We start from the raw sequence: 15,994 nt of genomic DNA, 5'->3' as shown, positions 1-15,994 counted from the left end.
TTACTAAATTTCAGTTCCATACTCATACAGTATATTCAGGTCAAGAAATTAAACCCTCAGATGAAGCTCGCATCCATGTGGCTTCTATGGATCAGTACAGCCTTCCCTGCAAATCATTTATATTTATTGAAGGGGAAGTGAAGTGTACAGAACCAGGCGCGAAGGCTGGGGATGAACAGATAGAAACTAAGTATATATTATCCAGTAACCTCATTGGAAATCTCTTTGATGAAATTCGATATGAATGGGCTGGACAACAAATTTCTAAATCAAGACTAATTGGATTAACATCAACAATTAAAGCTATACTAGTGAAAAATATGTTTGATAAAAACACATATCACTTGGCTGGGTTTGACAGAGCAGGATATACACTAAAAAATAATAAGTTTACATTCTGTGTACCTCTAAAATTAGTTTTACCATTTTTTGAAGACTTTCAAAGAATAATTCTAAACTTGAAACAAGAACTTGTATTATTAAGATCGCCAACCGATCTCAATTGCATCGAGTCTACAGAAGCAACAAATGTTAATGTAAAAATAACGAAGCTTCAATGGAGAATTCCATATATTACTTTAGAAGATCATGTGAAGTTGAAATTTTTGAGATTGCTCGATGCTGATACACTGCTGAAGCTAAGCTTTTATCATTGGGAGATTTCAGAATTACCAAATTTACAAAATAGCACTGTTCATTCTTGGGCAGTAAAAACTACATCCCATCACAACACACCAAAGTATGTTGTTTTAGCGTTTCAGACAGATCGTAAGAATGTAATTAATAAATCAATCTCGGAATTTGATAGTTGTAATCTCCAGAATGCAAAGGTCTACTTGAACTCTGACTATTTTCCTTATGAAAACCTCCTTGGTAAACAAGAATTGATGTACCCTATGTTTTTGGATTTCGCTCCAGCGTACTATAATAACCGTAGTATCAATAGTGAGCTTGGAACAGAGATTGATTTTAACATATTTTGTACTAAAACACCCCTGATTGTAATTGATTTTACATAACTCAGAAACCGTTGTTTTTAGAAAAAACTTTATAGGAATAACTTTTTTAGTAAATTTAATTGCCTATCGATTGGTTACCAGATTTTCCAAGATTGAACTGATATTAACTGAGATATAGCAGCCTCAGTGATAGGTGACCACTGAAAGTTTATTGCAGTGCAAACCAAGTCATGCTGATAGAGTCGCCTCAATGATGCAACAATCTCTTTTTGCATTGGATGTTAATTGTAGCGATTTTAGGTCATTTCAAATAATAAAATAACATTAAATAACCCTATAAAGGTGGACCACCAACCACAAAATCTGCCACTCAGTTAATATTGGTTCAATCTTAAAAAAGTCTGGTATCAATCGATAGGCAATTAAATTTACTAAAAAAGTTATTCTTGTAAAGTTTTTGTAAAACCAACGGTTTATGAGTTATTTAAGAAACAAAATTTTAAATGAATGCCATTTTGTTTCATGAATTTTAAAAATTATCATAATTTGTTTCTAGCTCTGTCAAGTTGTTATAAATGATCATACAAAGTTACAATTTCGTATGTTTAACCATTATTTAGTAAAAAAATAATAAGTGAAAAAAGCAAAATGACCGCTGTGTTAGTACCATAACTAAAGACTTCCGGAAAATTTAAATATGATATTAAGATATTGTATTTTACCCAGGAACAATGCCCTGCCCGAGAGTATTGCAGTATTGGTAGGCAGTTGGTAAGCACTCTGTATATCTTTCATAGTTTCCGAGATGTCGGTTCTTGAAGGTGTGACATTTTTGAATAAAACACGTTTGCTTCCAATTTTTTGCTCTAACTTCTTCAAAATCGATGAAAAATTCATGTTGATTATGAGCTCATAGAGCATCAAATTCTCTTTAATTTGATTTATAATTTCACACTTTACCCATTTCCCTACGACTGCATGCTGGAGCAGTTTTAGTGTTGAGTGTGGAATCTCCATTTTTGCAACAATATACCAATACTGTAAGGGTGGGAAAATGAAAAACAAGAAAAGATCGTACAGGTTTTTGATATTTAAAACAAATCAATAAATTATTTTATTACGAAATTAGAATTATAATTAGAATTTATTATGAAATAATAATAAGATGAATATTTCAGGGGCTACTCGCTTTGCTGATCTGTGGTCGTTCAGTTTATGATAATAAAACAAAAAAAAAAAAAACAAAGATTACTATTTAGAATTATAGATCTGAAAAACTTAAAAAAAATGTTCAATTAACTATTATCTTACTTTACCTTAACAAGAGTCCCTTGGCCTGCTCTTTAAGGTCCAGTTAAAACACTCCCGAATTTTAAATAAAAAAAACCTCTGCCAGTTGATTGAATCAAAAACACCAGCTTTCCCTACAAGATTCAAATCCTGTAAATACAATTATGTAGGTTTAAAGTGTCCAGACTGTGACAGCCTATAATTGAATTCTCAAGACAGAATCCTTCAGGTAACCAATGCCTTACAAACTTCACAAACGGTTCAAGTATACGGGCCTCGAAAGAAAAATTCCAAATCTATTTATGTGAAAAACACATGCAGCCTTGATTCACAGACCAAAAGTCAACTCACTCTTGTTTGTATAGCATGGAGCTAAAACCCGTAATACTGCCTTCACGAAACGTGATAAAACACACGTTTCATCTTTGTACGGTACATTGGAGATCTTCTCGCTTTATCAATTATATTTAATAATTAAATCCGCGACCAGATTTCCAATTCACAAAATAGTATTTCAAAAATTGAATAGGTTTTGATGTCATGTATGACAATACCAATAATTGACAAATAATTTGGGGGGAATGTTTTGAACACAATTTTTGACTTGTCAGCTTATTGTTGGGACCAACTGGGGGGGTTAACATATCAAGAGAGCTCATGTGCTGAAGGGATGAGGGTGGTTTGAATGTTGCATTTTTTAGCTTTTTGCTACCACACTTATATCTAGGGAACAATGCATTCAACCAACATGACTAACTATAGTGAGGTCCTCGTTATAATGGCAGTGTTTGATTAGCAATGGTATTGCTATCCTTGTCTATCATTCAACAAAGCAGATAGCGCTATCTCTGTCGCTTTGCTCTGTTGCCAGACCGGCTTTTAACAATTTAGAATTGATATTAAATTAACAAAATATTTCATTTTAATTATGAAAATTCATTATGAAATTATTGAAAAATATCATTTCTTGCTACAAATATAATTGATTGGATATTTTGAACGAGGATGAACAATTAAAACAAAATTTTAAATGGCCGCTATTTTGTTTCATGAATTTGAAAAATTATCATAATTTTTTTCTTAGTTGTTATAAATGATCGTACCGTACACAGTTTCAATTTCGTATGTTTATTCATTATTTTGTGAAAAATAATAAGTGAAAAAAGCAAAATGGCCGATGTGTGAGTAACTGAAGACTTCCGGACAATTTAAATATGATATTTAGATATGTTTTTTACCCAGGAACAATGCCCCAGAGTATTGGTAGAGAGTTCGTAAACACTCTGTAGAAAAAAAAGAGAGATGAATATTGTAGGAAATTATGTAAGTTTCAATTTTGTATAGAACAGTCATGTCCGTAAAATACAATCAGTTTTCGAGTTATATGCGAGAAACCAAAAAATGGTACCTTTGAACCACCCTCACCCCTCAGCATAGGGGGTATATGGGGGTGGGGACTTTTGATATGTTTACCTCCTTACTACCCCAAACAGAACTGCAAGGTCAAAAATTGTCTTCCAAACCTCTATAACCCTTTACCCTTCCTTGACTGGATTAAATGGCAATAACTCTTCGATTTGTGTAAACTAAGATGTGACATCACTGCCTATTTAGCTAAGATGAAAATTCATTGATATGGTAGTGGATAGGGATAGGTATACAAAGTGTAAGGCCCGCCGCAAAGTAGACCCACGCCGTGGGATGTTTTGTAAAACATAGCTATAGTAAACGCAAATTGGAGAGGCGGGTGATGGTGGCTCCATCTATGAGTAAAATTGGTAAATTTCAAGCAGTAAAAAAGTTTAAAAAGCTCGTCTGCTTCTTGTTTTCCTACAATATTCATTTCTCAACATCTTCTATATCTTCTCTAGTTTTCGAGATATCCGCTCTCGAAGGTGTATCAATAAAACACGTTTGCCTACAATTTTTTTTTATTTTTGCTCTTATAACTTTTAAAAAATCGATCGGAAAAATCCATGCTGATCAAGAACTTATGGAGCATTAAATTCTCTTCAATTTGATGTATAATTTCACATACGCATTTTCCTACAACTGTTACAGCAGCCTTAGTGATGAGTGTGAAATCTTCAGTTTTTCAACAATAGACCAATAATAATTGACCAAGGAATTTAGAGGGAATGTTTTGTACACATTTTTGACTTTGCATCTTTGTTGAGACTAGTCAGGAGGAGAACATATCCCAATTCCTAACTCATGTGCTAAGGGGATGAGGTTGGTTTATAAGTTGCACTTTTCAGCTTTTTGCTTCCACGCTCATATCTTGAGAACAATACGTTCAACCGATATAACTAACTATTAAAAAATGAAGCTTGATAAATGTTCTACACGTTTTGTTTAGTGGAATTTTGTAATATTCCCAACAGTTCCCCAGATATTCGCTCTTAAAAGTGTGTAGTTGTTAAAATAACAGGTTTTTATCCTATTTTTTGCTGTTTCAGGCCTTATAACTCTCCAACAATGCATCGTAAAAATTAATGCTTATCTTATGATTGTAGAGCATTACATTCTCTTTGAAATGATTATTCCACTATTCCAAATTTTCGTTTCATTGTTATAGCAATTTTAATGTAGGGGGTGAAATTTCAATGCTGCAACAATTGATCATTTGAAAATGAAATTTGAAGAGGGTGTCTGTGACACAATTTTGGACTTTCCAGCTTGATTTGGACTAGTTAGTAGGTATACATAGCAAACGTGTGCATCTCTATCCCCTCTGTTGAAGGTGTGGAATTGCTGAGTTGACACTTGTTGCAATATTGAAAATTTCCCTCCCCACATTAAAGTTGCTATAACAATGAAACGAAAACTTGGAATAGTGACATGATACATCATTTCAAACAGAATGTAATGCTCTACAATCCTAAGATAAGCATTAATTTTTACGATGCATTGTTGGAGAGTTATAAGGTCTGAAACAGCAAAAAATAAAATAAAAACCTGTTATTTTAACAACTACACACTTTTAAGAGTGTGTCCCGAGAATATCTCGGGAACTGTTGGGAATATTACAAAATTCCACTAAACAAAAAGTGTAGAACATTTATCAAGCTTCATTCATCAATTTCTATGAAGAAGCTTTTGAAAGCTTTACACAGTTTGAGTTGCAAAAATTATCAAATTAGTTTTGTTGTAGTTTCATCAAATTGAAGAATTTAATGTTATGCAGTACCTTTTTAATTAATAGGAATACAAGACAGAGATAAAACGGCTTGGAGGAGTAATGTGCGACACTGCTCAAGTCACTTAATATCCAAATTCATACTATGTAAACAGTATACTATTTTGGATCAGACTCATTCCAATTTTTGTTCGTTACATAGATAATTTACTTTGTTCAAATTAATGCAACGAAGCCCAACCAATGCTCTTTGAAAAAAGAATACTTTGAGCACGTTTTTTATATTCAGTTGATATAAAATTATCAATGTTTTAATGACCAAGATTCACATTATGGACTGAGTGATGATGATACTAATATAATACGGTACTGAGAATTACAAATAAATAGGTGGATACTTCAAAAATAAAAATAGAAATGAGGCAATTGTATCGCTTATTTTTGATTGAAAGAATAATTCCATTCGTAAAATATTTAATTTTTATTAACAATTCAATAATATTATTATAATTCAAATGATAAAATAATATGAGAACATAACTTAGTACAAGTGATACATAAGAATGAATTTGACAATAGACCTTTTACAAATCACAACTTATATTTACAATTAAAATGTGAACGTTTATAAAAGGATATTTTCACATTGAAATATATATTAATAAATTATTGGAGCTTAATAACGCATGCATTTATGCTTCAATACGGATTATTACAGTCAATAATACAGTGCAATAATTCAATAAGATCATACATATCATTTATATTATTCGTTGGTGAGGAAAATTCATTAATTGTTTCATAAAATATGATAGCAAAAACAGTATTTTGATGAATTATTATAACAATGCTGACGGATTATTGTTCGCAGGGTCAACCACAGTGGAAATGAGTGATAATATTTGAATGTCAATTGAACAGGAACATTAAAAAAAGAAATACTTGAGCTACATAAAGAATATTCTTTTAAGAGGAGCAATTTTCATTTTTGAAAACCTCGAAGAGTAAATGAAAAAACTTCCTTGAAATTAAAACCAGCAAAAATGAAATATGCATTATGAGAAATTTCACATCATTAAATCAATATTTCTAAAATTAACTACCCCTAAAAAGCCTAGATCTTGCTTCACTATGCTCAAATGCGGCAATCAAACATACCAAGCTAATCTAATAAGCTAATTATTATTTTTAAGGACTAATAAGATTGATCAGGCAAAACAGTACATGTCAAAATTAATAAATATCAAATCGTATGACAAGTTCAATCAATGCTGATTAAATGCTTCTGGTTGGGATGTGATAGAGGAAAGCTATTATTGTTTAAATTGTTGAAGCAGTAGTTTGGATTATCACATCCATTAGGAAAAGAAAAATAATTGACATACATGATATCGATTGAATGGGTTATTAAAAATAGATGTGTAATTTGAATAAATACGAGTTATTAATGCTTCTTTTGTAAGAAAGGGCGAATCAGGGACTAGCAGATCCTCTCAGATGAGTAATGAAACATTTGGTAAAACATTCGACAATTACTGATAGTTTTCTAATAAAATGAGGCCAAATTAAACTAGGGCACACCAAAAACAAACTCAAAATAAAACAACAAATCAAGCCAGTATATATCATAAAAATATGAAGATTCTTTCACCTAACTAATGATTAATATCTATTTACAGAGTGAGTAGTACAAAACTGTTTCACGCAGCGTTTAATCAATATACGTGTTGAGTCAACTTGTATCAGTACAGTGTTGAGTCAATCTATTGAATGTTCTTATTCACGGGTTCAATAAGTTAATAAGATAGTGCCAGTCACAGTTGTCGAAATCAATGCAAGTAGACTCCGAGTTGCAGCGCTGACTGCAGGAGGACCTTGAGGCCTGGCATGAAGGATGCAATCTGTGAGAAGTCGGGCCCAGAGATGAGCTGCGTGTGCAGACCGAGGCCCCCCGCGTAATCGCCCGCATCGACTAGCTTTGCTAGTTCATGCAGACCTGACAGAGTTCCAGTGGACAACTGTGGAATAGATCAAACCAGAATTAGTGACGGTTTTTTATCATTACAAATATCAATTTTATAATACAATATAAAAATATTTACAGAAAGTTTAGTGGTAATTTGATTTTAGATAAAAAATGATAATAAAATATTGGAAGTAAAAGTAACCAATCAGGCTCTAAAATTTAAATTTTTTAAAATTTTAATGAATTCCAGCTATGGCAAAAATATTGTTCAAAATATTATTGTTTTGTATTTTTCTTGTTTTTGGCAATAATATTGAACACCCTACTATATAAGTGTTGGGGTTATTAATAGGTTGTTCTCAATATCCTATAATATCATTATTTGATCTGTTCCTATTAAATGACAGTTGCATATAATGGAGGCGGATATCACAGAATAAAATTGTTAATTCAATCGTTTTCTTGAATTTCACATATTTTGTCAGCCTATAGTTCAATTGAAAGATTTACTCAACTAGCTGTTGACCATAACCTACCTGGAGACTCATAACATATTTCTTACTTTAGTATAAATTGGAATAGGAACAGTTTTGGGCTTAAGCCTGTTGTTACTTGTTACTAGCCTAGTTTTATGATTGTACTCAATGCGTTACATAAATCAAATGATGACTTAACAGGTATAGGCATGAAAATTATATTCAAGACGGTGATTTTTCAATCATGTACATTAGAGATCAATGGCCTCTATAAAACAAACTTTAAAGACGTTATTTTCATGTTGTTAAGAAATTTACTGATCACCCAACTAATTAGTCAATCATTTAGAATTTTCTCACGTTTAATGTGATGGATTCTATAAACAATCATTATGGATAAAAAATGTTTTTTTTTTGTGTTTATTACCTGTGTTTAAATAATACCTGTGTTTCACCTGATATACAAACATTCAATCGAGATTCTAACTGTAAATAATGTGTATACTGACTGGTGCACTCTGGAGCTATTAAAGCTTACTTACAGTAAGAATAGTGGTTGAACGTCCGTATATCAGAAGAAAATAACAATAATTGTTAACCTCGCAGATCTTAATGGGTCAGAAATTTACATCTTCATTTGAAGTTACTGAAGTTACGATGAGTAATTTTGTAACTGAATCAAGAATGCAATTTCACTATATAACAGTATAATCAGGAAAAAGAGAATGCTTCTGAATGGTATTGAGAACAACACATAGTAAAAATCAGTTGACAAAATACTCACTTTGGAATCACGAAGCGCGTCATACAGCATTTCAAGTTTTCTAGCAACTTCTTCTAGCTTCCTTTTAGATTGCTGAAAAATATAAGATATACATTTAAAATGACTCGATATAGTTAATAGACATACATTTAAATAGCTTTTCAATAGCAAAATTTCATTTCACCAATTGCAGCACGTCTTAAATTTGAAAGATAATTTTCAATTTTATTCATATCTCTCGTTAAACATATGTATCGGTGGAGGAATGTTGACATGAATATGATAAAAAAGAGGGATTTGAATGCTACACTAGAGGTAATCAAACCTTGCAAACATAACTATTGAATGATTAAAGTGTTACTCGAAGGAAATTGTAAGATAAATCACACCATGATCTTCAAAAATATCTATTTCTACATAGAACATCAATCCTAGAATGTACGTCTATGAAAACCTTGTTAATGAACCAATATTCATTAATGCGATTGAATTCACAGTATACTAAAGACATTGTAAACAACACCAGTTACAATTTCCTTAAATGCCAGTCTAGATGCCCAAAATTATTGTCATATCGTCCGATTTGAACCTATAGCTGCTATTGTGATTGCGATTTCAAAATATGGTATTGTAATTATAATATTCCTTATCATCATTCTCGAGAATTCTATTTATATCTCGAGAATATTTATTTATTTATTTATAAGGTTAGCAAAAAATACAAGAATCGGAAAAGAAAAAACAGGCTATTGCCTAAAACTTCTTCAATTTCCTAATTTAGTTTTAAGTTGTCCAAATATTATAGGTTATGTCCATTCAAATTTTTACACCAAATCACAATCTAAAATATAAATTAGAATAAAACAAACAATAAATTAGAATAAAACAAATATCTATTCTCCCCGATTTAGGTTTGGTTAATATTAATTCATCCATCTATTCAATCATTCAGAATAGATGTTAATAGGATGAAATTAAAAATAAAAGTTTGAAAATCTACCTTGTGAAGATAATTAAGGACTGAAAATTTTGTGAAGTGAACAACAACAATACTTAATCTATTTCGGACTATGTGTAACCTTATATAAAAATTGGGAGAGGAATAGCTCAAGGTTACCTTATTTTTTCTATCCATATCATTTTAATGATGCACTTATTGTATGAATCAATGAACAATCAATCAATAAATTATGATGATAATGTTGAAGAGTCTGAGTTTATCTATTAATTTACAAATGCAACTTTCTAGAAGTATTTTAAGGCTTGGAGATGATTATTCATACATTCATAGATACAATATCATTCTTAAATCAAAGTGCGGACGGAGATCGTAGGCATTATACTAACCGGATTATTAGCAGCGCTGGAGCACTGGTTCCTGAGCTCGTCGAACACAGACTGCAGTTGGCGATGTTCGTCGGGTATGGGTGGCTTCGGCTTGGGTGGCTCCACTGCCTTGGCAACGGGTGCCGGAGCTTGGCTGCTGCCGATGGCCGCCTGGGCAGCTTGGTGAACGTAGGGAGGCGCCACCACTCCACCATACTGCTGCTGCTGCTGCTGCTGCTGCTGCTGTGGTTGCTGAACGGGAGCCATTTGAACGGGAGGTGGAGCAGCTGCCGACATCTGATCGTTGTAGTTGCCGTTCATCATGCCCATCTGTCAATAGATAACAATGTGTCAGATAATGCACATATAATATTATTGTGTTGATAATAAATTATACATTCTATTGAACACAATTAATTCATCAAAATGGTTTGGGAGGATAATGTTAATATTATATTATGTCAATAGGTTACAAAGCATAATTGGAGTGTTGAATTATGTATAGAATAACCTCTGACACAACAGTAAACAGTATACTTGGTAATCTCAAATTTAAATAATATTTTAGAAATTTGTGACTTTTACAATACCGTAAGTCATTTGATATATTTGGTTCAGAATAGAACTGTCTAGACATTTCTATTATATCCGATAATCTTCTACACAACATAGGTACATTAAAATGTTCACAAAAGAGCAAATATAACATGAAATTGGGCCCGTTCTGGGTACATAGAATGTGGTAAATTGTCCGATTTGCAATTTACCAGGTAAAAAGTTCTGCGTCCCATTGGAAGAATTTTGACAGATTCTGTACCAGAAACCAGTTCCAGTTTCAAGTTCCTGCCCCACATTCGAAGCTTGGTAAATTGTGACAGTTCAAACTATCAGAGCTGTCTTTGGTCGATTGAATTGTAGTCTGCTTGCTTCTCTGCGCATGCGCAGGCAAAACATTATCTTCTGCTTTTTCTCCACATCATTTTAGAACCAACTCTAACAACAATGTCAACTTACAACCAACATTATGATTTAAATGGATTTGTCTATGTTGTTAATGCTATAGGTTTTAGTGCAACCGGCCCTGATAGTAATAAAATGTTTTCATTTACAACATAGCCAACCTAGAACCTATAAAGTATTCTTTGATCTGTTATAGCCAACATAGAATGTTTGCGTGCATCAGCACCAGCTACTTAATTTGAAAATTTACTATTGCTTTGAAGCATAAAATTGTTCTAATAATTGAAATAATTATTATGATAATACACTACAGCGGCCTTTGTTAATTTACGAAGTTACTCTACAACACTTTTCGGTGGAAATTAATTTCAAAGGGGCGCGCCAAAAACTTGAACCAAAGATCTAAAGTGATCGGCACCAGTCACGTGATGAACAATTTACGATTGGAGCTGGAGCAATTTACTGTACACAGAATGTACACAATATAAGATACAGGAATTTATTCAGTAATTGCAAAGCAGAAGGTGACAGTGAGTTCAAATAACTTGAGGTAACGCTGGATGTCTATAAAAACATATTCATGAAATATACAACAGGATCATGTTGGGCAGTCCTACATATTATACTCATGGAACATTTTCAAGAGCAGGCTAATAGAAAAAAAAAACAGAACATTGAGCCTGTTAAAATCGATAATGACATAGAGAGCAGGAGCTTGACAACTTTTAGCAAGGAAAAGAGACAGTTTCGGTCATTTGAGAGGATTATGTTCAGAAGATTATGGGGATGTAAATGAAACGGAGGAGATTGAACAGCTAGTTATTGTTGTATTGCCCAGATTGCGTTCTGTCGTCACTCACACACAGTTGGCCTGTCGGTCTAGGAGTTTCGCTCGTTTTGTAGTCTAGTTCTAAATTCCTAATATGTCAATAAAAGTCAGTAATTACTTAATCCGTCTCAAAAATAATTCAAATACTCACTTCAAAATTAAACAACACAATAGGTATAATAGTGAGATTGAGGAAGATTGTGCGATGCATAACATGAAGGACAATTGAATGTCTGCCTTGTCATGTGATGGGAATGGGTAAGAAAAAAGTCCATTAATGATAATGGATGAAATGATGAAAAAAGGATAAGAGAGAAACAATAAGGATGGCTAAATGACGTGGTGGGCAAACGTCTTGTACTGGCCAAAATGGCCACGAAGAACGCACGAGCGAGAAGTCTGGAGGACCAACAGAGAGGGTGCCAGAGCTCACGCGGGTCTGTAGAGCCGCGTCAATCATTTTATATGATCTTTGTAGTACTAATAAATAAATCAAGTAAAGTAAGTACCTTATACCGAAAATATTTATCAGTTTACCTGTGACTGTTGATAGTGATTGATAGGTTGTTGAGGAGCAGCTCCAAACAGTGGATGAGTTATCGGAGCTTGAGGAACAACCTCCACTTTTTGCTGCAAATAATACAACAAATTCAATTATCTAATTTGATGCTTACTTAGAGGAGGCTTACGAAATTTCAATAGTTATGAATAAGGTACCATATATCCAAATAAATGGATTGAAATAATTTATAATATTGTGTTATATGGTATTAGATCCCAATTTGTTTCTACTGTAGTTTAAAGTCTCATAATCTAGCAAAATACAAACATGAAGACATTTAACCAATTTAATTATTCGTTATGGTAAAATTGGAAACTCATATTGAATTTAATTGTAAACTATTGGAGTAGCTTCTTCCCAAGTTGGGCCGAATATTTTTATTTAATTCCACTTCTATTCGAAGACATTCACTTCAAGATTTAACTTTCAACAAAATTTCATCCAGACAACATTTATAATACAGATTTTATTTCCATCTGTAAGCTACTTTCAGATTTGCCCTACTCATCACATATGAATAATTTATTACTTTAATTCCAGCAAACAACTAACCATCAATGGAGCTGAGGTGCAATAAATATCTATATAAATAAATAAGAGCTGAAATCGAGTAAATAAATCCACTTTTAAAAACAGAATGAGTTCAAAACGGATTAGTAGAAAATAAACAAAATCAAACAAATTTGAATTGAAAAGATTTGATCAAATAACTAGGAAACGATTTCACAGCAGTTGAGCTATAATTATAACGCAATTTAATCACAGGGAACATGAATGAAATCTGTGCCTACTACATTGTAATCTGGTATACATTGTAATTGTAACTGGCTACATTGTAATATTGATAGGCCTATAGGCGTATTTACACGCTATTGCCGAATACTTAATATACATTATAAAGTTGGAATATTCACTCTTCAAACACAATGTGAAACTGTTATTCAAAAGATTTGTTGAGGGAAAACATTACAAAACAATGTGCGTAGAATAATAACAAGAGAAAGCTTCAATAAAACAAAAGAAATGAGAAAATACAAAAATGCGTCATGCTAGTTTGAATAATTTGGAAAGGTTGTTGATTAGTATGATATTGCTTTGATATAGGTTCACAGGTATAACACATGCAAAATGGGTTCATAAAATTATCAAAACATTGTATCTGAGAAAGTAGTTTTATCACAACCGAGGCTAAAGCAAACTCCAAAATTCATTATAAAGGATCGCAATCCTGAATTTGAAGAGTTGATTATGGAATACTGCTATTATTCTATTAACAAAATAACAAGAAACAATATAGAATTCAGCCTAGAATCCCTATTTAATTCTAAACTTTACTTCCTGAATGTATTCTTTCACAATCTGATTAACCTCGATCTCACGAGCAAGTCTTCAATTCGTCGTGTGTTAGACTTGCTAGTTATCGACTATTTTACAAAAACAAAATGTTCTATGAAGCAAAAATACTACATGCTTCTAAAATCAATCTTCTATAATTGGATACCTGACGTCTCCAACATCGATTTCCACCATGAACAGCAGACATATTTTCGTGTTCCAACTACCGAAAAATATTACAGTTCAAATGAATTTTCACTCAATGATCTCAAAATCTATCAATTCATGAATATTGACAATCAAGTTGAATTGTTATAATGTTATTATTGACAAGAATAACTGTCAGAGACTTGCCTTGACTTTCAATGATTTTATACAATTTGACATAAGTATCGATAAACGTTTTTTGAGGTAACGTTACAGGTTTAACATTTGAAACTTTTAATAAAATCAGTACCTATTTATGAGAGTATTTTTTTTCTTTTCAAAGAAAATGTTCTACAAGACCGTTAGAAAACACATTAAAAAATCCAAATGAAACCAAAGTGAGGGTTGATATTGGAAATAGTAATGAGGTTCAAAAAGAATAATATTATAATCCTGTCTTACATATAACTAAAGATGAAAACATTTAGATGAGAAATAATAATACTGAATGTATACTTACAGCAATAAATGGAACATACGGTAGCTTGTAAACATAATTAATAAATAAATTTATTACATTCCAATGTAAGTAGCCTGATTTCTGAGATCCTGTTTCAAAAGATTACTCAATTATTATAATATCTCTCGAATATTAAAAGTGAAGCTGATCATTTGAAATGGAATCCATGAATATAGGAATTCTGAACATTATCAATGTTTAAAGACATTATATAATTTGAAAGTTTCAATGATTTTGGCTAAAATGAGATTGTTTCTATTAAAAAAATGCAATTATTTCTAGTAAAATAAAGTATCCAATTTGTGAAATAAGTGAAAAAGTATCTATTTCTAGTAAAATAAAGTAGGCTACCTATTATTTAACCAGTAAAATAAAGTAATTAAAATGAGATTGCTTCTATTTAAGTAAATGCAATTATTTCCAGTAAAATAAAGTATCGCAATAAAAGCAAAGTCAATTAATATTATGTATTCTTTATTGAACAACAGTAATTAAAGCAATGTAAATTGGAATGGATTAACTCAGTTATAATGGTTTATTTGTTATTGAGAAGCGCCTTGAAACACAATAATAGGATATTACGTAAAGTTCTTCTCTTGCTTCTGCATATTTGCAAGTATTGGTTTAGTGCTTAATCTTCAGAGTACACCAAAAATGTGGCTGAACGTCATCTGTAAGACGAGCCAATAATAAACTTAATAACGGAATTCGAAATAGTTTTATATATTATGAAATTTGCTATGTAAAGAAATGAGTTCAAATGACAATGATGACCGGAAATAATCTTATCAATTTTTTTCATGAAATTCCGATTAGAATGGTAGTTTGAACAATAGCTTTTAACTGTATCCAATCTTTCAACAAGCGTGAAAAGTACCGTGATAAATTTAGCAAACAAACTCATTTTCAAGATTAGAAACTCCAATTATGTAAGTACGATTCAATTGGATCACAAATCACAATACTGACAGATATAAAACTTCAATTTCCCGGTCACTCTCGTTTTATATTGTATTCAAGAGCTATACTCCGTAATAATAATATTTATTTCACCTTGACGGACAAAACTAACATAACAGAGAATCAGTAATAATAATAATTTGTTTAGCAGTGACGAACAAAACCTTACAGAACAAAGAATGAATTTTGGAAATGGAACGAGCAAAAAATAAATAAGTTTGTTACCTTGGGTTTTGGAGGTCCCGTGAAAGCAGGCGGGTCATTCCAGCCCGCTGGTCCACTTTGTTGTGGGATGTAAGACTGATTTCGGAAATTTTGAACTGAAACAGAGCAATACAAAATATTTTAGTAATGAGGTAACAATTAGATTCTATTCTCAAATTATGGTATCAACGTACAGTATTAATATTAGTGTATAGTGTTTAAAAATAGACACTATAGGGGTATTCACAATGTTGTTTTAGCCAGCTAAAGTGCTATTGTGAACGCCCCATCTAAAACCAACTGCTATAAGATAACTGCAATGGCGGTCCAAGCGGTTAATTCGTGTAACTCAAAGTTTATAGCCTCACTTTTGCTACCAAATATGACCGCCGTTTAACAGAGTTAGCGGAATTCAAAACTGCGCTATCTGCTATCTCGTCTGCTAATTTTTTCTAATGTACTATATAGCATTGAGTTGACACAGACTTAGCAAATAGCAGGAGTTAGCGAATAGCAGGAGTTAGGGAATAGCTCGACTCAGCCAGCTAACTCTAACAT

The 15,994-nt window shown here is 32.2% G+C and overlaps 1 protein-coding gene across 4 annotated transcripts in view; it reads right to left on the bottom strand.

The window, feature by feature from the left end:
- Positions 1-5,850: 5,850 nt before the first annotated feature.
- Positions 5,851-15,994, bottom strand: part of LOC111053696 (protein transport protein Sec31A) — a 57,057-nt gene continuing 46,913 nt past the window's right edge. The window contains exons 20-26 of one of the 4 annotated variants that reach the window (XM_039438345.1): positions 15,458-15,552; positions 14,273-14,296; positions 13,772-13,828; positions 12,246-12,338; positions 9,941-10,249; positions 8,615-8,686; positions 5,851-7,406 (exon numbers count right to left, since the gene is read on the bottom strand). In XM_039438345.1, the coding sequence (XP_039294279.1) occupies positions 7,218-7,406; positions 8,615-8,686; positions 9,941-10,249; positions 12,246-12,338; positions 13,772-13,828; positions 14,273-14,296; positions 15,458-15,552 (839 nt within the window). In that variant the 3' untranslated portion in view covers positions 5,851-7,217. The remainder of the gene's footprint in view (positions 7,407-8,614; positions 8,687-9,940; positions 10,250-12,245; positions 12,339-13,771; positions 13,829-14,272; positions 14,297-15,457; positions 15,553-15,994) is intronic. The other 3 variants (XM_039438359.1, XM_039438352.1, XM_039438367.1) reach the window with 3 other exon arrangements.

Source organism: Nilaparvata lugens, chromosome 1 (assembly GCF_014356525.2).
Source record: "Nilaparvata lugens isolate BPH chromosome 1, ASM1435652v1, whole genome shotgun sequence".
Taxonomy (NCBI): domain Eukaryota; kingdom Metazoa; phylum Arthropoda; class Insecta; order Hemiptera; family Delphacidae; genus Nilaparvata; species Nilaparvata lugens.
Note: the sequence above shows the minus strand (reverse complement) of the source record. Positions and strands in the feature narration are given on the sequence as shown.